General features: G+C 50.0%; 3 protein-coding genes across 10 annotated transcripts in view; 1 reads left to right on the top strand and 2 right to left on the bottom strand.

The window, feature by feature from the left end:
* DBNDD2 (dysbindin domain containing 2) overlaps positions 1-2,615 on the bottom strand; it is a 5,755-nt gene extending 3,140 nt beyond the window's left edge. Inside the window, exons 1-2 of one of the 6 annotated variants that reach the window (XM_014566695.2) lie at positions 2,496-2,615; positions 41-187 (exon numbers count right to left, since the gene is read on the bottom strand). In XM_014566695.2, coding sequence (XP_014422181.1) covers positions 41-179 — 139 coding nt within the window. In that variant the 5' untranslated portion in view covers positions 180-187; positions 2,496-2,615. Of the gene's footprint in view, positions 1-40; positions 188-319; positions 399-1,522; positions 1,545-1,878; positions 2,012-2,495 lie in introns of those variants that run through there. The other 5 variants (XM_032461241.1, XM_032461240.1, XM_032461239.1 and 2 more) reach the window with 5 other exon arrangements.
* Positions 57-25,357, bottom strand: SYS1 (SYS1 golgi trafficking protein). Of its 3 annotated transcripts, none has more exons than XM_032461237.1 (4): positions 25,199-25,339; positions 24,745-24,986; positions 23,073-23,140; positions 57-187 (listed from the first exon to the last, which is right to left on the bottom strand). In XM_032461237.1, the coding sequence occupies exons 2-4, from the start codon at positions 24,904-24,906 to the stop codon at positions 181-183; spliced, it is 237 nt and encodes a 78-aa protein (XP_032317128.1). In that variant the 5' UTR covers positions 24,907-24,986; positions 25,199-25,339; the 3' UTR covers positions 57-180. The 3 variants fall into 3 exon arrangements, with proteins under 3 accessions (XP_032317128.1, XP_032317126.1, XP_032317127.1); XM_032461235.1 differs by lacking the exon at positions 57-187 and adding an exon at positions 20,651-21,255; XM_032461236.1 differs by lacking the exon at positions 57-187 and adding an exon at positions 20,652-21,893 and having other exon boundaries at positions 25,199-25,357.
* TP53TG5 (TP53 target 5) lies at positions 10,698-14,150 on the top strand. Its single transcript, XM_032461987.1, has 4 exons — positions 10,698-10,754; positions 11,818-11,892; positions 12,090-12,220; positions 13,673-14,150. The coding sequence occupies exons 1-4, from the start codon at positions 10,698-10,700 to the stop codon at positions 14,148-14,150; spliced, it is 741 nt and encodes a 246-aa protein (XP_032317878.1).

Genomic DNA, 25,357 nt, shown 5'->3' with positions numbered 1-25,357 from the left:
TACCCCACCCGAGTCCCTCTCCCCAGGACTTAGAACTTACGTCTGTGCGACTCGAGATGCAGGTGGGATAAGGGGAAGACAAACTCTGTCTCAGGCTGTAAAATGTCCTCAAAGAATTTCTGCCGCTCCCGAAGGCGGAGCTGCTGGCGCTCCAGGGCTGCCCGAGGATTTGGGTCCATGTCAGCTCCTGGAAGAGCAAGCACAGCTATGAAGGTAAGAGGGGGCACTGGGGGGGCCTGGGCTTGGGGAGCTCCACTGCAGCCAGCATCCCAGCAGTGGGGCCTCTGGTTGCTGCCTGGAGGCTTCTGGACTTGACTACCTCCTTCCTTTCCCTGAAACAAAGTCCTTTACCACAAACTTCAAGTCTCACACAGAGGCAGGGCTGACCCTAGCTCCACAAAGGGGATGCCAGTTCCAGGCACAGCAAAAGAGGCTCCTCTGTATTCAGGGAATGCAGCCAATGGCCAAGTCTCAGTATCATGCCCTTCTGAGAGGGGTTGGAGGGACTGGTTCAGCTTAAATGGGGAGGACCCATCCTCCCCTCAAACGGCAGGGGGCGGGGGGGGGAGGACAGGATAGAAATCTCAGAAAGGAAAGTCTCCTTCCTCCAGCGTTGCAACTCTGGTTCCTGCCCATCCTTCAAAACCCACACAAAGGCTAAAGCACCCTCTCCCCTACTCTCTACACACACAGACACACACAGACACACAGACACACATACACACACAATCACCACCATCCCCTCCTAACCCTGCCCTGAAGCCATTGACTTGGCTCTGCCTCTAAGGAAGTCATCTTTCTAGCCTCAATCTCCCCATTTGAAAATGGCGTAATCCTCCTACCTGCCTCCAACACAAGACATTGTTTGTGAAGGTGCTCTATAAAATGGAAAACTCTGGTCCCTGGGCTATTTAGAGGACATATCTCTTCTCTGCCTCCCACAGCTCTTTATTTGAGCTCCTCTCCTCTGATACATCTCACTGTCTTATCTCCCTAGTAGTCAGTAAGGAGCAATTGGAAGGGTGCAATCCAGACCAGGCCTCCTAGCCCCCTGTGCTGGGAGCTTTCCAGAACATGATGGATTCCGGATTCGCTCAATCCCTTTCCTGAGCCCATCACTGGAGTCAAGGGACTATCTAGCTTGAGGACCAGATCATCATCCTCCGCAGACTGCCTTCCCCACCTCCGCTGGATTCGGCGTATGGGACACTCAGGCCAGCTCCACCAGTGCTGGGGCAGGCGGCAAGGGACCTAGACCCAAGTAGGCCAGGCAGGGCCAAGGAAGTGTGGGGAAACCATGTGGCTGGGGCTGGCAGCGGAGGAGGGAGGCACTGACGCCGATTCCTGGGAAAGGCTTTTAGTGCTGCCGCCCAGGTCACAACGCTAAAAATACCCAGGGCCCCTGAGGCTGTCTGCTCTAGCAGAGGGGGCAGGGAAGGGCGAGAAAGAGGGTTCGGGAGTTGGAGGAGACCAGGGGCTCCGGGACACCGCTTTTCCTCCCACCTCACCCCGTCAACCTCACCCGACTGAAGGGGTTGCCCCCAGGGAAGCCGCGGAGCCGAGTGCGGGGGAGAGAAGGGAGTTGTTTATGTAACTGAAGGTGCAGGGAAGAGGGGTGAAGAGATCTGAAGAGATGTGGGGGTTTAGGAGGCCGCCAGGGGCCCGGCCAGCCGGGGCTAGTGGAATGGAGAGCTCCCTCTCAGTCTCTGCCCCACCCGCACTGGAGTCAGCGAGAGCGAAAGAATTCCCTAAAAGGGGACACGCCGCGACCGCAGGGGAAGGGAGGGAGGCGGAGGGCCCCCCCCCCGGCGGTCCCACTCGTGCTCCGGTCCCCACGCCCTCCCGCGGCACCTGCGCCCGCCGCCGCCGAGCCCCTACCTGCCGCGCCCGGCGCCCCGGCTGACTCAGTCTGTCCGCTCCGGCGAGACGGCGGCGGGGGCGTGGGAGCGGGCCGCGCTGGCTGGGGTGGGGCTGCGCCGCCGGGTCTCCCTCGGGACGAACGGGCCCTGGGAGCCGGGGACGAGGAAGAGGCGGGAGGCGGAAGTGGGGGAGGGGCGGCAGCGGGCACACGCGCTCCTCTCCGGTCGCCCGGCGGCGACCGGGAGTCCCTGCGGGCGCGATCGCTCGGACTTCCAGGGCGGGCAAAAAGTTCCCGGCGCGCATCCTTCCTTCCCGCGACCCGCCCGGCCCCTCGGCGCTTCGCCGGGCTCCGCGCGCTCCCTTACACTTGCTGCGCCCTGCTGACCCGCGCGGACCCGCCGCGGGGACACGCAGGCTCTCGGTCCCCGCACCCCAGGTACTCCTCGACTCCGGAGCAGCCCGGATGCAATCTACAAGCACCCGCACTTTGACTCCCCGGCACCCTCGGCCACGCTTGGCACGCTTAGACGCGCACCTCTCGAGAAGGCGCACGCCGGGGAAGAGAGGCTGGGGACCCGCTGCCGTCCATCGGGGCAGGTGCACTGCGGCTGGGGGCCCCCGACCCTAGGACTCACCCAGCAGCCCCCGGTTCCTGGCTCCGGGACGGACAGAGCCGCCGCCCAGCCTTCTAGCGCACTGGGCGGGGTGGGCGCCGGAACCAGGCGGGTTGCGGGTGGAGGGGTGGGCCGCTGCGCCGCGCCCCCGGACGCTGGCGAGGAGCCAACTCCTCCAGGGTGCCAAGAGGGGAGCTGCGCATCCCGGCTGGCGGGGGTGGAGGAGCAAGGCGGAAACTGTGGGCCGTGAGAGGAAACGTCCCCCGGCCCCAAAAGAAGAGTCTCCTGGACCGAGACCCTGTGCCCGGTCTCCTCCTCCTCCCTTCCACCCTGTGCCGGTATGTAGCTTCGGAAGCCAAGGAGTTGGGGTCGGGGGCATCTGTCGGAGACGATTCTGCCGTAGGGCCACTCAATCATTCATTAAACATCCTCGAGCAAGCCAGGAACTAGGAGTCATCTTTGGCACCTAGCTGTTCTCCGCTGCTCACATTAAAATACATCACCCTAAATATCTTTCCAATCCACAGTTCCTCCCCGTTTCCATCACCGTCTCTCCCTTTGCTCCTACAGAACCTTCTATGTGGCTTTTCTGTACCCTGGTCCTGCTAGGCTCCATTGCCCACAGCAGTTAGTCATTTCAGAGTCGAGAGTGCTAAGCATGGAACCCCACATCAGTCATTTCAAAACGCAAGTCTGATGTGCCACCCCCCCCCCCCCCCCGCTTAAATCTCTCCATTGTTAGAATGAAATCCGGGTGCTGAGATCTGAGCTGAGTCTTAAAGAAATGAGTTCAACTAGCAGAGAAGAGGGGGAAGGGCAGGTACAGAGGGATGGAGGTGTGAAAAGTCGTGACATATCCATGTTTCCCTGTCAGGGGACCTGCACTGTGTACAAATACCTAAAGCTCTGCCTCTTCTATTGTCACTGAGATCTTAAAACAATCCTGTGAGATAAATAGAGCAAGCAGCTTTCCCACTATTTTACAATCAAGGAAACTAGTTCGTGGGAGGTGACAAGTGCAGTGGTTAGGAGCATGGGCATGGGAGTCAGACCCTCTTGGGCTGTAAACCTAGCTCCGTGCCTAGCCAGCTGATCCTTGGTTTCTTTGTCTGTTCGGTAGGAATAATTAATTCCTACCTCCTATGAGATAATTCGTATAAAATGCTTAGTACAGGACTCGGGCTTTCTGGAGATGCTCAATAAACATCAGCTGATTTGATTGTAATGGGTTCTGAGAAAGGGAGGAAACTGCTTTCTTCCACAAATTTCTGCAATTATAGGAAATACACCCTAATAGTTAATACTTCTACAGAGCTTATTATGTGCTTGTCACTATTATAAGTGCTTTGCATGTGTTAATTCTTTTAATGCTCTTAACAATCCTGTGAGATAAAGACTATTTTTATTTCCATTTTATAGATACAGAAACTGAGATACAGAGAGGTGAAGGGACTTGTCCAAGGCCATACAGCAACTAAGGGATGGAGCAGAAATTCAAACCCAGATAAGATAGGCTGCTTCCAGAGACTGTGCTTGTAACCACTACTCCCAGCCTATTTCCCTTTTATCCTGTTGCAGTTTTCATCTTCCAAGAAATGTTTTGATTGGTTTGATTCTTATTCATCATTAATGGGCAAAGCAGATACTTAATCCCATGTTCTAGCACTGAGGAGAGAGGCCAGTGGATGGGAGCTCAGATCCCAAAGTCTCCTCTCCCTTTTCAGGTTTCTCCGTGAGAACAGGACTCCATGGATTATTCTGAGCTGTCCTCAAGATGGTGACAAGTCAGGAGCCTCTCTGTCCCTTCTCTCTGCCAGATATTTGCTACATAAAAGGGTGGTGGGGGAAAGAGCATCCAAGTTAGAAATAATTCAGGGGGCTAAGCTGGAAGGGTGTCAGACAAGAGAAAGACCCAGGCAGAAGACCCACAAGTGAATGGCCAAAGGAGTTGAAAGGAACAGTGAGTTACAAGTAAAAGGATGGACCCTCCTATACTGCTGGTGGGGATGTAGTTTGGTGCAGCCATTATGGAAAACAGTAAGGAAATTCCTCAAAAAACTAAAAATAGACTTATATGATCCAGCAATCCCACTCCTGGGCATATATCTGGAGGGAACCCTAATTTGAAAAGATACATGCACCCCAATGTTCATAGCAGCACTATTTACAATAGCCAAGACATGGAAACAACCTAGATGCTCACTGACAGATGACTAGATAAAGAAGTTGTGATATATTTATACAATGGAATACTACTCAGCCATAAAAAAGAATAAAATAATGCCAATTGCAGCAACATGGATGGACCTGGAGACTGGCATTCTAAGTGAAGTAAGCCAGAAAGAGAAAGAAAAATACCATATGATATCACTTATATGTGGAATCTAAAAAAAAAAAAAGACACAAATGAACTTATTTACAAGACAGAAACAGACTCACAGACATAGAAAACAAACTTACGGTTACCGGGGAGAAGTGGGTGGGAAGGGATTAATTGGGAGTTCAAGATTTGTAGACACTAACTACTATATATAAAATTGATAAACAACAAGTTTCTTCCGTATTAGCACAGGGAACTATATTCAATATTTTGTAGTAACCTATAATGAAAAAGAACATGAAAGTGAATATACGTATGTATATCTATAACTGAAACATTATGCTGTACACCAGAAATTGATACAACATGGTCATTGATACAACTGACTATACTTTAAATAAATAAATAAATAAATAAATAAATAAATAAATAAATATTTTTTAAAAAGTAAAAGGCTAGAATAAGGTATACCATGCAAACACTAAAGTAAATTGTAGTAGTGATATTAATATAAGAAAAAGTAGGCTTCAAAAGAAAGACTATTACCAAGGATGAAGAGAGATATTACATAATGATAAAAGGCTGTTCAATTCACCAAGAAGACTTAACAGTCATGAATGTGTATATGTACACCTAATAACAGAGCTTCAAAAATACACGAGGTAAAAAAAACCAATAGACCTAAAATAAGAAAGCGAAAAATCTATCATACAGTTAGAGACTTCAGCATGTCTCTCTCAGTAATCAATAAAACAAGTAGACAGAAACAAAAAGCAAAGATACAGAAACTCCGAACACTATCAACTAACTTTTTCTGACTGATACGTTTGTAATACTTTACCAGCAGAATAAACACTCTTTTCAACTGCGTATAAAACATTCACTAGGATACATCATCTTCTGGGCCTCAAGAAAGTGAACCAAACCTCAACAAATTTAAAAAGAATTTAAATCATACAAAGCATGTTTAATGACTGTAAAATAATTCAAATACAAATAATAACAGAAAAAGAGCTGGAAAACACCCCAATACTCAGAAATAAAAGACAACACTTCAAAGTAACCCAGGAATCAGTGATGAGGTCCAAAGGCAATTAGAAAAACGCCTGGATTGAATAGAATTGAAATGTAGCAAGCAGCCGCCGAAAAAGCTCCCAATGTTCCTGCCCTTCTGTTTATTCATACCTTTGTCTAGTCTTCTTCAGCACTGAATCTGTGTGGCCAATAGGACATGGCAGATGACGGTACATCACGTCCAAAATTAGGATTGAAAAAAAAACACCACAGCTTCCATCTTGGGTGTGGTGTGCTCTCTGTTGCTTGAGATCTTCACTTTGGAGGAAGCAAGCGACTATGTTGTCAACAGCCCTACAGAGAGGCCCACGTGGCAAGGAACTGAAGAATCCAGCCAACAGCCAGTGAAGAACAGAGGCCAGCCAGCAACTCCATGCGCGAGCGTGGAAACAGCCTTGAGATGATGGCAGCCCTGACCAGCAGTTTGGTTGCGATCTTGGGAGAGACTCGGGCCAAACCATCCAGCTGAGAGCAGTCTTGGATTCCTGATGCTCAAAACCTTTGCGATAATAAATACTTCTTGTTTTAAACTGCTCTGTGTGGGGATGATTTGCTATGCAGCACTAGATAACACAGAGATTCTGGTATCGGGTATTTCGTATCTAAAATGTGGGAGTGGCATTAAACTGGCAACAGACTCGGGAAGAGTGTACTGAAAGCCCAAAGTGCCTTGGAAAAACTGTTAACAGAAGCCTCAGGCCTTTGATAAGATTGTGTATATGTACATAGGAAAGTGAAGTAAACACTAGGGAAGAGGAATTTTTGTTATGTTGTGGCACAAAGGTTAGCAGCCCTGTTGCCTGCGGTAAAGAGGAAAGCAGAAAACGTGCCTAATGAGCTGGGATCTGGCTAAGGATATTTCCAAATCAAGTTGGAAGGTGCCACCTGGTGTCTTCTTGCTGCTGACAGTAAAACGCAAGAGGAGGGAGTGAACTAAAGTGGCATTTCTCAAGTGAGAGTGATGTCGCCTCCTGAGGGGACATCTGGCAAGGTCTTGGAGACATTCCTGGTTATCAAAACTGGAGACGTTTCTACTGGCGTCTCGTCAGTAGAAGCCAGAGATGCTGCAAAACATCCTATAATGTGCAAGACAAACCCCTCTCACCACCACCTCCTCCCCCAACAACAAAGAATTATCCTGCCCAAAATGTCAATAGTGCTGAGGCTGAGAAACCCTGAACTAAAAGGAAGGACTGTTAAATATGAAGGAGCCAGGACTTCATGGGAGAAAATTTTAAGCCTCCTTAAATGGCAAATGATAGTAAAGTTAAAAACTGGTTTCCTAGCAAAGCTCAAATCCAGGGCATTGCCAGAAAAAACAAAACAAAACAAACAAACAAAAAAAAAACCAGTTCCAAGATGAAACTGAGAGTGTGACTATCAAATCTTTCGTTTGCATCACAGAAAGATTTAAGACAGTGCATCAGACTAGTCTTCAGTCAGATAAAAGACCTATAAAGAAATGATAGGTGTGCCTCACAGATCCTCTGAATGAAGCAGGAAGGCATCTCGAAAGCTTAAGGCTGTTGCCCATTTCAGCAGAAGCCCCATGGAGAGAAGGGCTGATCTCAAAGAAGTTGTGGGCATGGCTTTGGTCTAACAGAGTGGACCTGAACAAGATTCAGAGTGACCCACAAGTTCTTAAAAGGATTATATGTCCGGAAAGATCTCCACTTGGACTTAGAGGGGTAGAGAGAGTATAAAATTAAAAAAAAAAAAAAAAAGGATTTCTGGTTCTGAACAAGTTAGAGTAGGTGCATTCCTCTCTATCCCTTCCACTAAGTGCAGCTTAAAATGCTGGGCATTATGTATAAAACAAACATCAAAAGGCAGACCAACTGTGAACCCCAGGGCTCAAATGATACAGCAGTGAGTTCCTGGGTTTTCTTTTGCTGGGGTGCAGAGGAAGCCTGCAACCTGGAAATGCCAAACAGGCCCAGACAAAAATTGCGCCCTTGAAAAGCCTGTTCTCTCTTGTCAAAAGATTGAGAAAGAGGCACCCGAACAAGACAGAAATCTTGTGACGTTAAATGCCCCCTCCAGCAAAATACTAGAGGAAAAACCTCACTCCCAACCTCCACTAGCAGAAACAGAAGGGAAAGCCCAGACTTTAATTTTTGTCTCCTGAGAACAAGGCACCTCTCCCCCTCACCTCTAGGTGGTGTTAGAGGAGGCAGAACAGAGAGCCTGGATGTCATCACTACCTGGCAGTCGCAGGGAACCCCTGCCCCTCAATTTCCACGAAGTCAGTGGAGGCCTAGGCTGCCATCCCCATCCAACAATAGTGAGGCACCACACTCCCTTCCCTCAATGTAAAGGAGGCCAAGTGTGGAGCCTCAGTGTTCACCTCTGCCTAGCTGTAGTGAGGCAACTGACCCTCCGCTTCCCCTGCAGAGTGGGGTCAGTGGGGCCATGTGGGTAGCTTGAATGAATGAATGAATCGATCAATCAGTCTAATTACCTCCCACTCTCCAACAAACAAACAAAAAATAAGATTTAAATGAGATTCAGTCTTGTAACATAATTTCTGAAATGTCAAGGTTATAAGTGAAAATAATTCATCATACCAAGAACCAGGAAGGTCTCAACTTGGACAACAAAAGACAATCAGCTGATTCCAGTGGATCACAGTGGTGCTGGAATTATCTATACAATCTCTTTCAGAAAATGGAATAGGATGGAACACTTTTCAACTCTAGAGGGAAGTCTCCCCTGGGCCTGTGCTGTTTTCAGTTCCTAGCACAGGGTAGGGCCCCAGCCCTTGGTGCCCAGGGGCCCAGTGGTGGGTGTAGATGCTCCAGATGCAGCCACCAGAGTCCAGCAGAGTCCAGGAGGAGCTGAAATCATCATGACAAGGAGAGGGATGGCTGAGCAGATGGAGGAGCCACGGAGTCCTGGGGCAGACAGAGGGAGAGAGGGGAGGGAGTGTCCTCCGTGTCCTCCCTCCCAAGTCACTGCCTCGGTTTCTTCCCTGGTCCACAGCATGTTTAACCACCCACCTCATCTTCACCCTAATAACAAAGGGCATGTACAGGTAAGAAGCTGTTCAGCAGCCTGGGCTTGGTCACTCCTAAAAGGCAGAGCTCAGCCCTCCTGATGCACGCACACCTCTCTGCCCTGGAAGCAGAATGATGTGGATTTGGTTCCCACACTCGGTTGGGTATCAGATTGGCCAAATGAATGGGGTGGTGCCCTAGAAGCTGTTCTTCACAAGCTCTTCTGATTATTCTGAGGCAGCCAGCTGAGCAGGTTACTCAGAGCAGCCTGAGTTGTTCAGGTCTCCGGTGATCTGTCCCAACCCTTCAGCATGACCCCTCTCTGCCCTCATCTCCAGCCACCGCCACACTCCCCTTCCCAAACCTCCTCTACCGTCTCCTCAAATCTCATCTTGTTGGTGAATGGTTCCCATTCCACACTTTTTAATATGGCAAATCTTCTACCTTGATTCTCCCTTTCCCATCTGCCCTGTTGACTTTTCTCCACACACTTAATTCCATCTAACATTAACAGTGGTGTGCTGGAACTGACTCATCAGGGCCCACAAAAGCCAATTACATGTTTAGGAACTCTGCTGGCTGGTTGTTAAGCATCACCATCATTAACAAGTAAAGTATACAAACTTAATTAAGTTAATGATTTTAAAAACAAAGGTGAAAAATGCTCAAACTCATCACTTTCTAATTTTTGACTACCTTTTGCTATTATCTGTGTTCTTGAGACTCTTTACAACTGTAGAAATATGGTAGAAATCTATAATGGTATGCTACTGTGTGCTTCCGTTCAACTCTGCATTCAGAGGCGTCACCTTGGTAGCTTGAAATCAGCCACGATAGGAGTATGTACACCACAGAGATAGGTAAACGTGAAAAATCAGGTTTCGCTTTATTATTTTGTTGATTGTCTAGACCAGGAGTTGGCTAAATCCAGCCCACCAACTATTTTTGTAAATAAACTTTAATTGTAACACAGCCAGGCCCGCTCATTTACGTATCTTGGGCTGCTCTCTCACCCCAGGAACAGCTGAGTAGTTGCAACTATGTGGCCTGCAAATCCTAACATGTTCACTATCTCACCCTTTACAGAAGAAATTTGCCAACCCCTGGTCTAGTCTTAAGAATGTAGTGGAGGAACTGTCAATAATGCAGATGAACTGTGATTGTGCCCCGTCCACAGCTGTTCCAGGCAGACCGCATTTTATTGCACTTCGCTCTACTGTGCTTCACAGATACTGTGTTTTTTACAAACCGCATGTTTGTGTAAACCCTGTGTCAAACAAGTCTCCCGGAGCCATTTTTCTAACAGCATGTGTTCACTTCATGTCTCTGTGTCACATTTTGGTAATTCTTGCAGTATTTCAAGCTTTTTCATTATTATACTAGTTGTGGTGATCTGTGATCTGTGACCTTTGATGTTTTTACTATGACTTGCTGAAGGCTCAGATGATAATTAGCATTTTTTGGCAACTGTTTTGTTATTAAGGTATGTACATTCTTTTAGACATAATGCTATTGTTGCACACTGAAAGGACTACAGTAAGGTGTAAACATAACTTTTATACGCACTGGGAAACCAGAAGATTCGGGTAACTCACTTTATTGCGGTGGTCTGGAACCCAACCTGCCATATCTCCAAAGTACGCCTGTACATTGTAAATAACACATACTGAAAAAAGTGGAGAAAATACACTTCTGGTATTTGAAAACTATGATCCAGTACAGCAAATAAATCGAACAGGTCATTGAGAAATGAGATGAATTCCAGTATCTTTGTATTTTCACTTTTTCACTTTCTTCTTACTCTTTATAGTGTAAATGAAAATATCAGCATTCATGTTGGAACTACACGTGTTCATCAGTTACAACGAGAGGTTGACTATGGATGCAAGAGTTAGGCAAAATTCAAGAAAAGTATGCTATAAGAATAAACTGGCTTTACAGAACTTACAAAAAGAGTATTGTATAATTTTATTATGTTAGATTTCTATCAGTAAAATGCATAATAAACATACATACCTATACACTTTGTTTCAGAGAGCCAATTATTAAACATTTACAGACGCACACACTGTTTTGTTTCCCCTCCACTAGAATGTAAGTTCCTCGACGGTAGGAATTTTCCTTTATTCCAGCACTTAGAACAACACCTGGCACGTAGCAGGTGCACCGTCAACATATGTGACATGAATGAATAGACAGATGAGCATAACTGGCATCCCGGGTTTCCTGGGTTGGCTGTCAGATGTTACATTTCCAGCTCCACCATTATCCATCCAGCTGTGTGGTCTTGATTAAATTACTTAATTTCTTTGAACCTTGGCTTCTCCGTTAAAAAAGAGAGGATAATCCTCCTACCGCACCGGGAGGTGGTGACAATATGTGCCTCTGTCTGGCACCTACTGGGTTTCTCCACAGACAGGAGTTTCCTCACCCTCTCCCCCGCCACACTCACACACCCCTTGGAGACCCAGCCCTGCTGCTGTCACACATTTCAGTGATGTCACAGCCCCCCTCCCTGGGAGCTCCAGCACAGCCCTCCTGATGCCCAGCCTGAGTCCTGGCTGAGCTGAGAGGGGCAGGGTGTAGGCAGTGCCTCGTGCCAGTCTTGCTCCATCTGTCTCTGAGGCCTCACAGCCCCAGCATGAGTCCATCAGCAAAGAAGAGGCCCAAGTATAGAGTGGTTTCCAAGGTTGGACTTAGGATTGGACCTAATGGGGATCTCAACAAAGAGCCCAACCACACCCAGGGCAGGCGCCTTCCAGCCTGGGAGGGAAAGGAAAAGTGAGGGGTGAAGGGAGGTCAGGAGAGTTAGAATGGGCTCCCCATTTTGGCCCCCAAACCAAGGTGACAAATCCCAGTCTAGGGTTGGTCAAATCATGCTCAGACAAATGGAAAGGCAATTGGAGGCATTCAGGGGATGCTCCTGTGTTAGCGCTCTCTTTCTCTCTGTCAGACACAAGATGAGGAACCACAGGACAAGATACAGCAGCCTGTCAGCAAAGTAATTGAGCGGAACCGACTTAAAATGGTGAGATGCCCCATTTTGGTCCCTGCTTTGGAGAGCCTGAGCACCACGCAGAGCTGCTCCAGGCTGCCAGGTTGAGGGACCCAGAGGGAGTCACCCGACCCAGCCCTGAGCTGAGCTGAGCCAAAGTCCAGGTGAGGGGTGGGAGGTTATCCCAAAAAAGCCAAAGCTTCTGTTCTTCTGGCTTCTTGCCCCATCAGGTGTTAAAAAACTTGTCACTCTTGAAGCTGCTCAAGTGCTCGAACCCTCGGATCCAAGAACTGCATAACCTAGCCAAAAGGTGCTGGAATTCACTGCTCAGAGTTCCGAAGATGCTCAGGATCTCCTCTGGGTGAGCTCAGCCTGCCCGTGGCCCCCACCGTGGGCCCAATAGCTATCCCCACTAGGAACAGGCACTGTGTTAAGGAATTTGGAAAACCACATTTTCATGAAGGCTCTGTGAGAAAGGTATTTATCCGTTAGCCCTATGTTACTGATGGGGAGCTGAGGCTCAGAAATGGAGTGACTTGTCTGGTTAATTGCAGTTAAAGCTGGTAAGTGGCAGAGAGAGGATTTGAAGCCGTGCCCAGCTAATATCAGAGCTCTGATCATAATCATGGTCATCATCATCTAATCATGAGAGTAACCCCCGCCCTTGGGGCTCTGAGCAGCAAGGGCCACTCCTCCTGCCCCTCTCAGGTCAACACCACTCAGAGACCCACCTACAGACTAGTCTTCTTGCTGAGGCTCAGTTTCCCCACAAGTCACATCAGGTTATTAAGAAAGCTGACATTTGAGGCACCTGCTGAGTGCCAGGTACTATGCAAAGCCCTCACCATTTACCTTATTCTTTGCAATAATCCTATTAGGTAGACAGAATTCTCCCAGTTTTGCAGATGAGGAAGCTAAGGCTCTGAGAGGTTACATTTCCTGCCCTAAATCACACAGACTGGTAAGCGGCAGAGGCAAATTTGAACCTCAGCTTGTCTTGAAAATCCTGCTGTGCAGGACTGTTGTGAGGGTCCTGGGCCAGACACACAGCAGCACCCAGTCAGCGGTGCCATTATTATCCTCAGGATGGTGATCATCTCGAGCCTGAGGCCTCTCCCTCTGTACACACGCTCAACTAGGATGGGGCTGCCCGCTGCGGGGACTCAGCCTGTAAGAGACACCCTTTGAGAAGTCTCATAACACCTCTGAGTAACTCCAGCCTTCTGGCTCCTCTCTCAGAGTTGCCCTTCTGGATGCAAGCAGTCAGAAGACACTGAGCCAGAAGGGTCAGGATCACCTAGTCCCAGAGTTTTCTAACCCTTTTCAAAGCAGCAGGACCTCTCTTCAAATCTCTGTCCCCAAGCCCCAGTTGTGTTGTTGGGGCAAAAATTTATCCTGCCCCACACCCTGCCCTTCCAGGTGTGTGTGTGGGTTGGGGGGATTTGAGCTACTTCCTCAGAACCCTAAGGTTTCTTGGAACATAAATTGAAACAACAACACTGGACTAGTCCACCCCATCATCTGAAACCCAGAGGGGCAGAACCCTAACCGAGCGGCCGATGTAGACAATACATATCTCTAGGTGTCCTAACTACTAGACACTGCCTTACGCCTTCCAACCTCTCACATCCCTTCTGCCAATACTCATCCGTCCCCTGCCCCAGGCACAAGGGTGGTAGAGAAGCTTCTTTTCAGGCTCTCTCTAGCTTTCCTGACAGGCTCCCCTGGACTGGCCGCAGCAGCTATCTTGGGGCTGGCAGGAGGCCCAGGGCCTGAGTCCCGCTCTGCTGACAGCCATTCCTCTCCCTGCCAGAAACGACGGCATCCAGAATAAAGTGGAACAGAATGACGAAGAGCTCCAGGAGGCTAGGTGCCCCTACAAGAAATTGGAGCCCACAGGGGAGTCACTGAAACTGAAGGCAGGATTAGGGGAGAAGCACACGGCACAGGAAGCAGTGTCACAGAAAGAGGAGCAGATAGAGCCTGAGGTCCCAATGACATCGAGGGGCTGTGGCCTGACCACTGGCCCTGGAGCCCGGGGGAGGCAACCACCCACTGGGAACCGAGTCATCTTCCTGAAGATCCACCAGTACAGAGGTCCCACGAGGGACAAGAAGCAGCTGGAAGCAGCTGACCAGTGCATCTGGTTTGAGGGGCTGCCCACACGAGTCCACCTCCCAGGGCCCCGGGTGATGTGCAGATCATCCGCCCTGCGCTGGGTCAAGCGCTGCTGCACCCGCTTCTGCTCAGCATCACTTGAGCTGCCCATGGTCCATCCATACAAGGTGTGACAATGCCACTGCCAGGCCAGGGTGAGAGGCAGGCCCCAAGCCAGGCCCTGAGCTGGGCCCCAGAGTTGGAGGGCTTAGGATCCAGAGTCCCCAGGGCTGTGGCTGGCAGTGCTGGGAGGCTGCATCTTTGTGTCCAGACAGGGAACCCCAGAGAGGCAGAAGCCATTGACCAAGGTCACACAGCAGGGCAGGGGCTAGTCTGGGACCTCTCAGGACCCAAGTAGGAGCTCTGGGTCCAAGTGGGAGCGTGGGTTCTGAGGTTGGTCATCCCATTGCCTGGACACCTTAGGAGGGGCCACCACTGCTATGGCTCAGACTCTCACAGTTAGAAGTAAAAGTGAGTTTAGGGATTTCCAAATGTGGGGGGAGGGAGAGTGGTCAAGTAGGGCTCTGCCACATCCCATCCCCTCTTAGGTCATTTCTCCATTTGTTTTATTTACTCATGCTTCAAATAACATTTATTATGAACAAAAACTTCCTTAGGTGGGTAGGGGAAGAAGAACAACAACAAAATACTCCAGCCCCTCCGCTGAAGTCCCAAGAAAGGAAGGGGGTGGTGGGCCTAGGGGCCCAGCTGAAAGGGTGGCTGCCCTTTCAGCAAAACCAGCATCTCCCACCAGCCAGACGCTGCAGCGCCTTGGTCTGTGAGCCCTCTCCTCGGACAGCAGAGCCCCCTGGGGGCAGTCTTAGCTCCTAACTGACACTGAGGTCTCTGCTCGCAGGTGTGACCTTGGATGGAAGCCAGAGGTGTGAAGCTACCGCGGAGATCGCGCAATCATCTGAACGGGAGGGATGGGCGGGAAATTTGCGACTCTACAAATAAAATCTCTCATATGGCACTGAAGAATACCACCGCTGGCCCTGCCTGTTTGTCCGAGGCTGGGAAGGATGAAGGAAAGAGGCCCTCTGCGGAGGTAAGGGGGGAGAGTGGGAGTCACGGCTTCAGGCTAATTCCACCCCATCCCCAGGCCCCTGAGGTCAGTCTGGAACCCAAAACAAAGAAGCCAGAGAGCTGCCCCTCTCCCCCACCTCTACAGGCCGGCCTCCTGAGGGGTGCACTCTATGAAGTCATAGAAGGAGAAAGCTTGTTGTGTGCTTCCTGGGTGCCAGGTGCCTTGCAACAGCCCTGCAAGCCAAGGAAAGGAGGAAACCGCACGAAGGACATGCACAGGCTCACACCGCTAGGAAGTGGCACAGCAAGAACTCTCATCTGGGTCTCCTGGCTGCTCCCCGTTTGATTTCCCGGAGAAAGGAAACAGACGCAAAGCAGCACTCAGCCTGCCACGCACGTGCGCTGCGCCCTGATTATCACAGCGCCGGCTGTCAACACATGTTAGCTGTGAATGTGAAATGTGCCCCGCCTGGGTCACCGAAAGCACAGAGTCAGGCAGGGAATTGGTACTTCGTCCTCCCGCTCCCGGGTGACAAGGCACAACCACCCTCCAACCCCAAGTCCGGCTGAGGTCACCTTCTGTAGGTAGGAGCCACAGAGTCCTGAAATGTGCACATGGGGAGAGGAAAACCGACAACGTTCTCCAGATAAAGACTACAATCCTTCCTTTAAAAATGAACAATAGTTACCATATGAACCAGCAATCCCACTCCTGGGCATATATCCAGAGAAAACTCTAATTTGAAAAGATACATGCACCCCTTGGCTATTTCCAACAGCCAAGACATGGAAGCAACCTAAACGTCCATCAACAGATGAATAAGTAAAGATGTGTGTGTGTGTGTGTGTGTGTGTGTGTGTGTACACACATATATATATATAAATGGAATACTACTCAGCCATAAGAATGAAATAATGCCATTTGTACCAATGGATGGACCTAGAGATTATCATATTAAGTGAAGTGATTCAGACAAAGACAAATATATGATATCACTGATATCTGGAATCCAGAAAAAATGATACAAATGAACTTATTTACAAACCAGAAATAGACTCACAGGCATAGAAAACAAACTATGGTTACCAAAGAGGAAAGGGGTGGTGGGGAAGGATAAATTAGGAGTTTGGGGTTAACATATACATACAACTATATATAAAATAAACAAGAAGGACCTACGGTATAGCACAGGGAACTATATTCAATATCTTATAATAACGTATGATGGAAAAGAATCTGAAAGAGAATATATACAAATATATATGTATCTGTATCACATTGCTGTATCCCTGAAACTAACACAACATTGTATATCAGTTATACTTCAATAAAATTAAAATTTAAAAAAAGACTATAATCCTCCATATTCCCCTAGAGGCAAGCTGCGGGGCAGTGGGTGCCCTCGGGAAAACAGGGAAGCCATCAGAGCCTCGGAGGGGCGCAGAGTCCCCCCACCCTCACCCCAGCCAGGGCAGTGACAGAGATCCTCAGATTAGGAGCGAGGGAGAAGGATGGGTGGGGCTCCCGCTGAACCCTCCCGCTTGCACCCCTCCTCCCCACTGGGGCTCAGCACCGTGACTGAGCATCCGCAGGGCGGGCGCCGGCGGAAAATGGAACGCGCTTCCCTTGGAGCAGCGCCAATAGCCTGAGGGCTGCACCGCGCTGCTCAGCCGGGGAAAGGCAGCTGGGCACTTCGGCGGCGGGCTCCCTACCTGCCGCCGCCAGCCTCCGTCCAGGTGCGGCGCTCCCCTCCGGTGCACCCCACCCCTGCCTCCTTCGCGCAACCTCCATCCACCCTGTAACCTTCACCTCAAGCCGTTGTCTTCCGGCTCATCTTGCACTCCTGCCCATTTCCTGGGTAGTCTGTATTTCTGTTCCCTTTCTAGACCCCATTAATTCCATCAGCCTTATAAAATAACCTCTACTCGACCTTTCCTCCCAAGCATCTTCCATTACATCAACCTTCAAGTGAACTGTTCTGCACACTCTATCAGCGGACTGTCTGGGCAGTGCGCTCCCAACCCCAAAACCAAACTCTGTGGGGTGAAGTGAGGGCCCTCCCTGCACTAGTTTTCATGGGAACCTGCGGGGAGGGGGACCCCCAGGTGGAGGCCAAAAAGGCGTTAGCCTGGCAAGATTGGCAATTTCCGCTTTGTCCCACTGGAAGCCAGAGCTGGGCCCCAGCTGCCCACGGGCAATGCCATCAAGTGAGTAGACAGGAGCCTGTGTGCCTAGACTGGGACCCAACAAGGCCAGGGTGCCACTGGAGGAGTAAGGATGCAGCTGGAGGAGTAAAGATGCAGGACCCATGTGAATGATTCCCAGCAGGGCACTCCTTCCAGCCTTATCCCCTCCTGCTGGCATTTAGGCTCAGGGTAACCTGCCTCTCATAATCCCAGAACTGGGTTCTGCCCACAACCACTCTCCCTTCATTTTACCACTTCAGCCTGAGGCTCCTCTTCAGGGCACAGTTAGATCCTGATTAGGGCAGGATGCTGCAACAGATATCGGGGATCAGGGACCACCAGAGAAATGGCTCCCGAACAGTTAACTGGGAGAAATTTTAGTGTGTGAGTGGATTTTAACAAGTCACATGACCTCTCTGACCCTATTTCATTGTTTATAAAACAGCCATTCCAGAGGGCTTTGAGCTAATCAGGTTTGGTATAGTTGAAGCCAGTTTGTTGGGTGTTGAACAGACATGTTTGACCTTTTTTCCAGGCCTCCTCACTATAATAAAGCTCTAAGGCCAGTACCAGTCCTGTTTCTCACTTATGAGCAGTTGCCTAACTGCCCACCTTTAGGGGAACAGCTGCTTGTTTAAAAAAAAAAAAACAATCTTAGTGTCACATTCACAACCTTTTGCTAAAAAAGCTAGATCCCCAAGACTGTCCCTCAGTCATTCTGACTCAAACATGACTGGAACATGAAAAGCAGGTGAGGTTGTTGAAGCAGACAGGTCTAGTTTCTTATCAGCTGGGTGATGCTGGGGAAGGCTGTTTACTCCCAATCCTCAGTTTCTTTGTCTGCAAAATAGGGAAAATAAAGATGCCTATCTGACTGATTAAGTGAGAACCATCTAAATCACTTTGCAGTGCGTGGCACATGGAAGCTATGGCTGTACCTGGACCACAGGCAAGCCTGTCTCCCATCTAACAGCTGAGGCTTCAAAGAAAGGTGTCTCCTCTGTAAGATGGGGAGGGGGCGGTGGCCCCAAAACTACAACTGCTTAGATTCATGGATCACTTCCTGCGTGCCAGGCACAGCGCTAAGTGCTTTACACATGACATCTCACTGAATCTTCACAGCAACCCAGGTAAGTTCAACCCAGGGACAGTGAAGTAGCTTATCCAAGGTCTCAGAGCTAGTAACGTGACTCCAGGACTTAACCGTGCACTCCACTGCAACTCTCTGAAGCCCTCCAACACTGGACCCCTAGAATTCTTACTGGCTTGGCCAGGTAGGCTGGACAGGGATTAAAATTCTCAGCTCCCTCCAACCCCTCTTGTCTCAAAGTTCTTTACATCCCCCTCTGCTACTTTCCTACAGAAAATCTCAAGCAAGACTGGCTTTTAATCCCCTCTCCACCGAGGATCTCTCTTGTGCCCAGAATCGGGCACTACCTCCCCTGCCCCTGAGGCTCTGTGGTCCCTGGGCTACAGACACAGGGAGGAGTTCCAAGCCTGCAAGCTGACTACTCTCTGGGACTGCCAGAAGGAAGCTACCCTGATCTGGAAGTCACTTTAGAGTCTAAGACTGCTTCCAAAGAACCTGTTTGAGCTGTGCCCACTCTCCATCCTTGGCCCCCCGGAGTTTCCTGCGCTGCCCCACTGGTATATGCTGGCTGCCATCTTGGCCCCTATTTGGCTCTGATCTGGACAGACCTGCCTAGAACTAGGGGTTAGAGAAACCCTGTGAGCCAGACATCCCTTTCGCCTTTCCCGTCCGTCTGCGGGTTATAAACTATTCTGAGCACCAGCTATCCCCCAGTCCCCACCTCTCTCTCCAAATGGCTGGAGTTCAGGTAGTGGATGGGATGAAGGCGGGGCCTGGATTTCAGACCCCTATGCCAACCCAGTGGTAGGGTAGAGGTAACTTTCTCACCTAGGTACTCTTCTTTACCCTTTGGAAATAAAAACATTTCCTACATTCTTATGTTCACTTGGAAATCTGTGGCCACAATTAATGTACTATCAGTCTTTCTTAGAAAACTAGTAATATTTATAAAGCACTATGTACATCCTTAGTATTTAAAACAATACAGTAGGATGAGAAGGTATGATTATAAGGTGCAGACTGTTTAACCAATAAGAACGTAAACATCCTTAACTAGTAATTTCTTCAGAATGAGTTTATTAATGTCACTACCAGAACCCAAATCTTGGCTCTGCCAACTCCTGTCATGGAACCTTGGGCAAGGGCCTTACAGCCTCCTTGTCTGTAAGACACACGTGATGATATCCCCACTTCAGGGGTTGCTGTGAAGATCAAGTGAGCACGGGAGTGTAAAACACTTAGTCTACTGCTGGACATCTGTCCACAAGCACTCAGCGGGTGTTATTCAGCACTAAAATGACAACCTTGTCACAACCATTGCCCAGTCCTCGCTGCAACTTGCCTCAAGATACTGCTTTGTTCTTTTAAAAGTCAAAAAGTCTCAGTCAAGTCACATAATTTTTGACCCCCAACTGTCATTCAGCTTAGTCACTATACACTACAGGAAAAAACTTGGCTCCCCTGAACTTCGGCAGTTTCCAAAAACCCAAATGAGACTCATGGGGCAGAGATCTGTCATCAGAGAAGACGTGCAGAAGAATGGCACCAGCCCTTGGGGGAAACTCCCAAAGAGGGGCGCCAACGCAGCTGGAGGCCTGAGGGAGGCCACAGCCATGGGACTTGTGTGCCCCAAAGCTTTTCTCAAAAGAAAGGGCCATGACTTTGGAGTTTGTGGTGTCTACGGGGGGACTCCACCAACCCAGGGGAAGTTATCTCAGCTGGTCTTACCTCCTGGACCCTGCAGCCAGGATCCGGGGCCCATCAACAACCCGCTTCCCTCCAACTGGGCCAGAGCCCTCTGAGTTACTGAGATGCCTCACTGAACATGTTCCCAGCCTCTGTCCAGGCAAGTCGACTCTTAAACCTTCATCCTGTCGGCCTCAAATCCCTGTTCTACAGGGCTGGGAGCCAGGAGGCTAGAAAGGCTTCCTGGGGAGATAGCAAAACTCCTCATCTGTGTAGCCCTGACACTGAAAGCTGAAAACTGACAGCTCTTCTGGGCAGGCTCTGGAGGACCCAAAGGGGAACAGCAATGGCTTCAAGGCAGAAGTGGGTCTAGACCAGCAGGTTCCACTGAGCACATTCAAAAGTCACTGGCAAGTGGGGAAGGAATCCTGAGAGTCATGGTGGTTCACCCAAGGCATAGCGGGGAAGGCTGCAGGTGGAGGGGTGGAACACAGGAATTCCCTGCACTTAGTGTTTCAACCAAATGGAGGAACACTCTGGGGTTCGGAAAGAAGAAGGCGGCCTAATAATTCTTTGCAGCTCCTTTGTCTGGCTGTGCTAACCTCTCCTAGCCCCAGTCATGGCATTACAAAGTAAACACAGGCAGAACCATGGAAAATACTGTATTTATGTGCACAGGTAGGGCAGCTACAAGCCCCCCATGGAGAACACTTCACCCCAAAGAAAAATCTTAGTAGCTAATTCCTGTCTCCCGTGGCACAATCAGTGCACCTCAAGCTGGAAGGCTGGGCTTCCAGTGTCTGGGCACCCACCGTTCCCTCCTCACCATGGAATTCCAAATTAGGCAGCAGAAGGGAACTCTTGCCTGAACTGAGGGTCATTGGGAGGCGGGGTGCCTGGTCATCCCTAGAGAACAGGCAGTGACTCTAGTGCGAGGGTCTGATGGGGAGCGATGCTGGGATTCTTCTCTGGGTCCTACAGCCCGCGAGTTGAAAGCTGGCAGCAGGGTGGGGACCCAGCAGAGAACCAGAAGACGGTCTGTCATGAGTTCATGGGTGCGCGCGCACAGGCGTGTGGCAGGGCACAGGTTGTGCGTTCTCCTTGTGCTTGATGCCTCCATCTGCCGTCCTCTCCCTGTCGGCAGTCTGCTACTTTGCGCCGAAGTCTCTCTCACTGTGGCTCTGGGTCCGGAAGCCAAGTGTTTCTCCAGACAGAATAGCTGCAGTTCAGCAACATGGCCCAGGTAGCAGCTGTCCCAGGGAGGAATGACAGATGACTACAAGAGTGGTTTGCTCCAATCAGATATCCTTGATTTTTTTTTTCCTTTTTAAAATAACAGGCTGGTGACAGGTATGATGGCTCAAGAGTAACATGGTTTCGATTCTGTTATTACTCTGAAAGAGGTCCCCTCGCTGACCTCCCAGAAACCAAGGTTTCAGCAGACAGAGGCCCTTCTTGTAGCTGTGATCTTGACTGCTACCCACCTTCTTAACAGGGCCTCACTCTCTCTCCCACACCAACAGAGGCTTCCCATTTCCCGGGTTCCTCTCAGACCTGGGCTGGACCTCATCTGGATGGTCTGAGCAGACCAAGGTGTTGGGGCAGGGGGGTGTCAAGTGCCCACCAGGGTGTCCAAAGGACCCAACTCTAGACATTGGACTTAGGGGCTGAGTTGAGAGGGATCTCCTTGAGCTCCGACCGCATGCACAGGTACTCCCCGATGACAGCCATGAGCGCAATGCACACGGCCTGGACCAACCACCAGGTCAACGCCGAGGGGAAACGGGAGCTGTAGAACCAGCAGCCCAGGAGGTGAAAGAAATGGACAGTGACAGTGAAATCCAGACACTGCTTCCCTCGCCGGATGAAGTACAGCAAGCCCAGGGCACTGTGGGGAGAGGACAGCAGTGAGTTGTCACTGGGTTGTCCTGGCCTTAGATTTGATTATTTGGGGAGTGGGGGACAATGAGGCTGACAGCATAGTGGTCACAAGCGAGCGAGGTAAGTGGGAAGCAAGGGTTACAATATTAGATGCCTAGAGGAACCTGGCAGGTAATGTTGAGAGTGGATCAGTCTGGGGAGAAGGAAAACAAAAGTACGAACTTGATGACAGATGCAAATGTCACTCAAGGGGAGCCTAGAGATTGGCAGGGATTTGTGGCACCAAGAAGCATACAGGTTCCATCTGAAGTAGGGCCTGCAGCTAGACAAGTCATCATGCTAGAAGGTGGACCTGGAGTTAAAAGATCATCCCACATCCCATTTTTTTTTAAGAGAAGCCAGAAATCTGGATTTTTAACATAAAATATCCTGATTTCCAACTAAGTGAAAAAAATCTTAAACATCCTATGTGGGCTGACAACCGTGTAAACCAAGCAGATATCTGGGAGCCAAACTGAGGTCAAAGTTACCCCACCAGTTTTCGACCTCCAACGTGAGATCAAGAACAGCAACGTGCAAGGCACTGTTCTAAGAACCTCCTGTGAATTAAGTCACATAACCCTGACAATTATGAAGTGGGTGGTATGATCAGCCTCACTTTACTGATGAGGAGGAAACTGGGGCTTAGACAGATTAACTTGTCCACAGTCACTAGACTTGTGGAAAAGCTGAGATTCAAAGCCAAGTGAGTCGGCCTCCAGAGCCTAAGCTCTTAATCACTATACTAAACTGCCTCTCAGTCAAAGCCCTTAGGGTACAGATGGGGACCTCAGGTCCAGAGAGAAAGGAAGGAACTTGGCCAAAGGCATATGGGCTGAGAATAGAACCCAGTTCTCCTGATTCCCATTCCAATCCTCTCCTCACTTCATTCCACACCAGGGAAGGGATCTGAGACGGAAGCTGTCCCAAGGCAGCATGCACAGAGTGACACAAGAGCTTTCCAGCTAAGTCAAAATCGTGACAGAAGAAGCCCTGTGATGGAGCGGGTCCCAGAACTGGCTTCTGTCACCCACGTTAGTCCACCACTCCCCAGAAACAAGCACCAGCCTGTTTCATGCCCGAATTTTGGAAGTTAGTTCCAGTGCTAAGACCCCAAAAGCTGGAGAGCAAAACTGGTGATACTCACCAGGTGAGGGCGTTGAGGACGAAGGACATCGTGGAAAGCCGGCCAGGAGGGGTGGAAAAGCCCAGGATCTGAGGGGGAATCACAAATGGAAATATGCTGGAGAAGTGACTTGGCAGAGACCCAGGCTCCAGGACCCAGGCAGCCCTCCTAAGGAACAAGTGTTCTTCTCTGGGGAACAGAAACCAATACGCCTCCTTCACCTATATGGTGGACTGGCTTCAACAAGGTGCTTTCACAGACATCCATCACTGGATTTCATCTGACCCCTCACAGCAGCCAGGAAGGGATCATTATTCTCAGTTTGCAACAGAGGAATAAAAGCTCAGAGAAGTTAAGAAACTTGCCCAGAGTGATACAGTAACTAAATGACAAGAATAAGGTTTAGAATAGGGTTCAGCGAACTATGGCCCCAGGGGCCAGGCATTTATTTTTGTAAATAAAGTTTTATTGAAACACAGCAGCATCTATTCACCTAGTATTGTCTCTGGCTGCTTTTGTGCTACAATGGCAGAATTGAGTCATCGTGACCTAAGATCTTTATGATCTTGCCCTTTAAGAAAAGGTTTACAGCCCCTGATTTAGAATTCAGGTAGTGTGCATGACATGGCTCCTCAACAAAGCCCAGGATTCTCACATGTCCCTCCTAAGAGAGGCACCTACGAGGGTACTGCTAGGCACCTGGTGGGTGTGCAACTTCCACAATAAAATACTATCAAACACCAAACACCTGTACATTTTCAGCCTGCAGAGACCGCTGACATCCATAATCTCATCCTCACAACAACCTCATAGAGCTATTACTATTATCGTTATTCTTACCCCTTTTTGGTTAATAACTTGCTATGCAGTTATTATCCAAAAATAATACACACAGAATGAGCAGCAGGAGGAAAGATTCCATCCCAGATCTCCTGGCTCCAAAATCTATGTTCATTACCATATACCACATCTGCCTCTGAGAAGCAATCACCTCTGAGCCTTCCCTTACACTCTGTAAAGCACTTTCTTATTCCTGGGCCCCTCTGGGACTCATAACATTTTGCTGAGGACAATTATTCTATTCCAGAAGAGAAAACAGGCTCAGAAAGGTGAAGAAACTTGCCCAAAGTCCCATAGCTAGTATATTTGGGCCTCGACTGGACACTAAGCGTCTCTGAATCCAAAGTACAGGTTCTGTGTGTTGCAGTCCACGACCTCTCCGCCACTGATCTCGTCGTGATTTTGCAGACAGGAAAACTGAGGTGCACAGAGGTGACAACACTTGCACCAGGTCACACAGCTAGTACATGGAAATTAAACAGAGGCCTGACTCCAAAATCCAGGCATTCTCCATTATACCTTCGTGAATGCTCTTTTATCCATCCCCCTCTCCCCAGTGTGGCACCTGAGAATCTGGGGCTCAGAGAAGTGAAGTCACTTTCTCAGTATCAGAAAGGAGGTGTTTTAGGTTCCCTAGAACGCAGGCCTGTTTGTTACAACACCCTGTTTGTACTAATCTGCCTCCCTGTTACCAGTCATTCCGTTTTGTGGATGAGGCAGCCGAGACTCAGAAAGGTGATACCCTTTTCCAGGACCATAACGCAAGAAGGTGGCCCAGCTGGGCCTAGAGCCCAGTAGTGTCATATCACTCCGTGAGGCCGAGACCCCGCTCGCGCCGGCCAGGGGACCCTACCTCGGCGTCGAACATCTGGTCCAGCGAGGGGCTGCTGCGCACCAGCCCGTCCACCAGCGCCAGCCAAAGGCCCAGCGAGCCGTAATAGACGGTCTGCATGAGGACGATCTGCGACAGGATCAGCAACGGGTCCCACACGTAGCTGCGGAACTGGCCCGCCATGCCGGCCCGCGCGGCCCGGCCACCGCCCGGGCCTGGGTCAGCGCCTCGGCCGCGCCATGGGCCCCGGGCCACACCGGCACCTGCGAGGACACATGCCGGGCCTCAGCCAGCAGGCCGTCACTATGACAACGTCGCCCCGCCCGGGAGGAGGGACTGGGACGGATGGGGCGAGCCCATTCCGGGAGTTGGGGGTGGCGGGGAGGACAGACCCATTCCCGGGGTGAGGGGAAATCATGCCCAATCGGGCTGCGCGGGTCCCGCTCGTACTAGAGCTCCTTTGGGGTTCACTCACCGGTGACGGACTCGAGGATCGAAGCGTCCGAGCGCGGCCCAGCCTCACCCGCTGGCCCCCGAAACGGTGACAGGCAGGACCATGGAGGAGAGGCCCTAACGGCCTAGAGAGGCAAAGCTCCAGCGGCTGCAGCGGCTGTAGCGCCTGCGTAGGAAGAAA

The sequence above is a fragment of the Camelus ferus genome, chromosome 19 (genome assembly GCF_009834535.1).
Source record: "Camelus ferus isolate YT-003-E chromosome 19, BCGSAC_Cfer_1.0, whole genome shotgun sequence".
Lineage (NCBI taxonomy): Eukaryota > Metazoa > Chordata > Mammalia > Artiodactyla > Camelidae > Camelus > Camelus ferus.
Note: the sequence above shows the minus strand (reverse complement) of the source record. Positions and strands in the feature narration are given on the sequence as shown.

Coding starts and splice junctions, on each gene's coding strand:
- TP53TG5 (XM_032461987.1), top strand. CDS start 10,698: ATGTTGGAACTACACGTGTTCATCAGTTACAACGAGAGGTTGACTATG. Junction 10,755..11,817: donor GGTTGACTATGGATGCAAGA/GTTAGGCAAAAT, acceptor TCTCTCTGTCAG/ACACAAGATGAGGAACCACA. Junction 12,221..13,672: donor ATGCTCAGGATCTCCTCTGG/GTGAGCTCAGCC, acceptor TCTCCCTGCCAG/AAACGACGGCATCCAGAATA.
- SYS1 (XM_032461235.1), bottom strand. CDS start 24,906: ATGGCGGGCCAGTTCCGCAGCTACGTGTGGGACCCGTTGCTGATCCTG. Junction 23,141..24,744: donor ACCAGATGTTCGACGCCGAG/GTAGGGTCCCCT, acceptor ATTCCCCCTCAG/ATCCTGGGCTTTTCCACCCC. Junction 21,256..23,072: donor GTCCTCAACGCCCTCACCTG/GTGAGTATCACC, acceptor TCCCTGGGACAG/CTGCTACCTGGGCCATGTTG.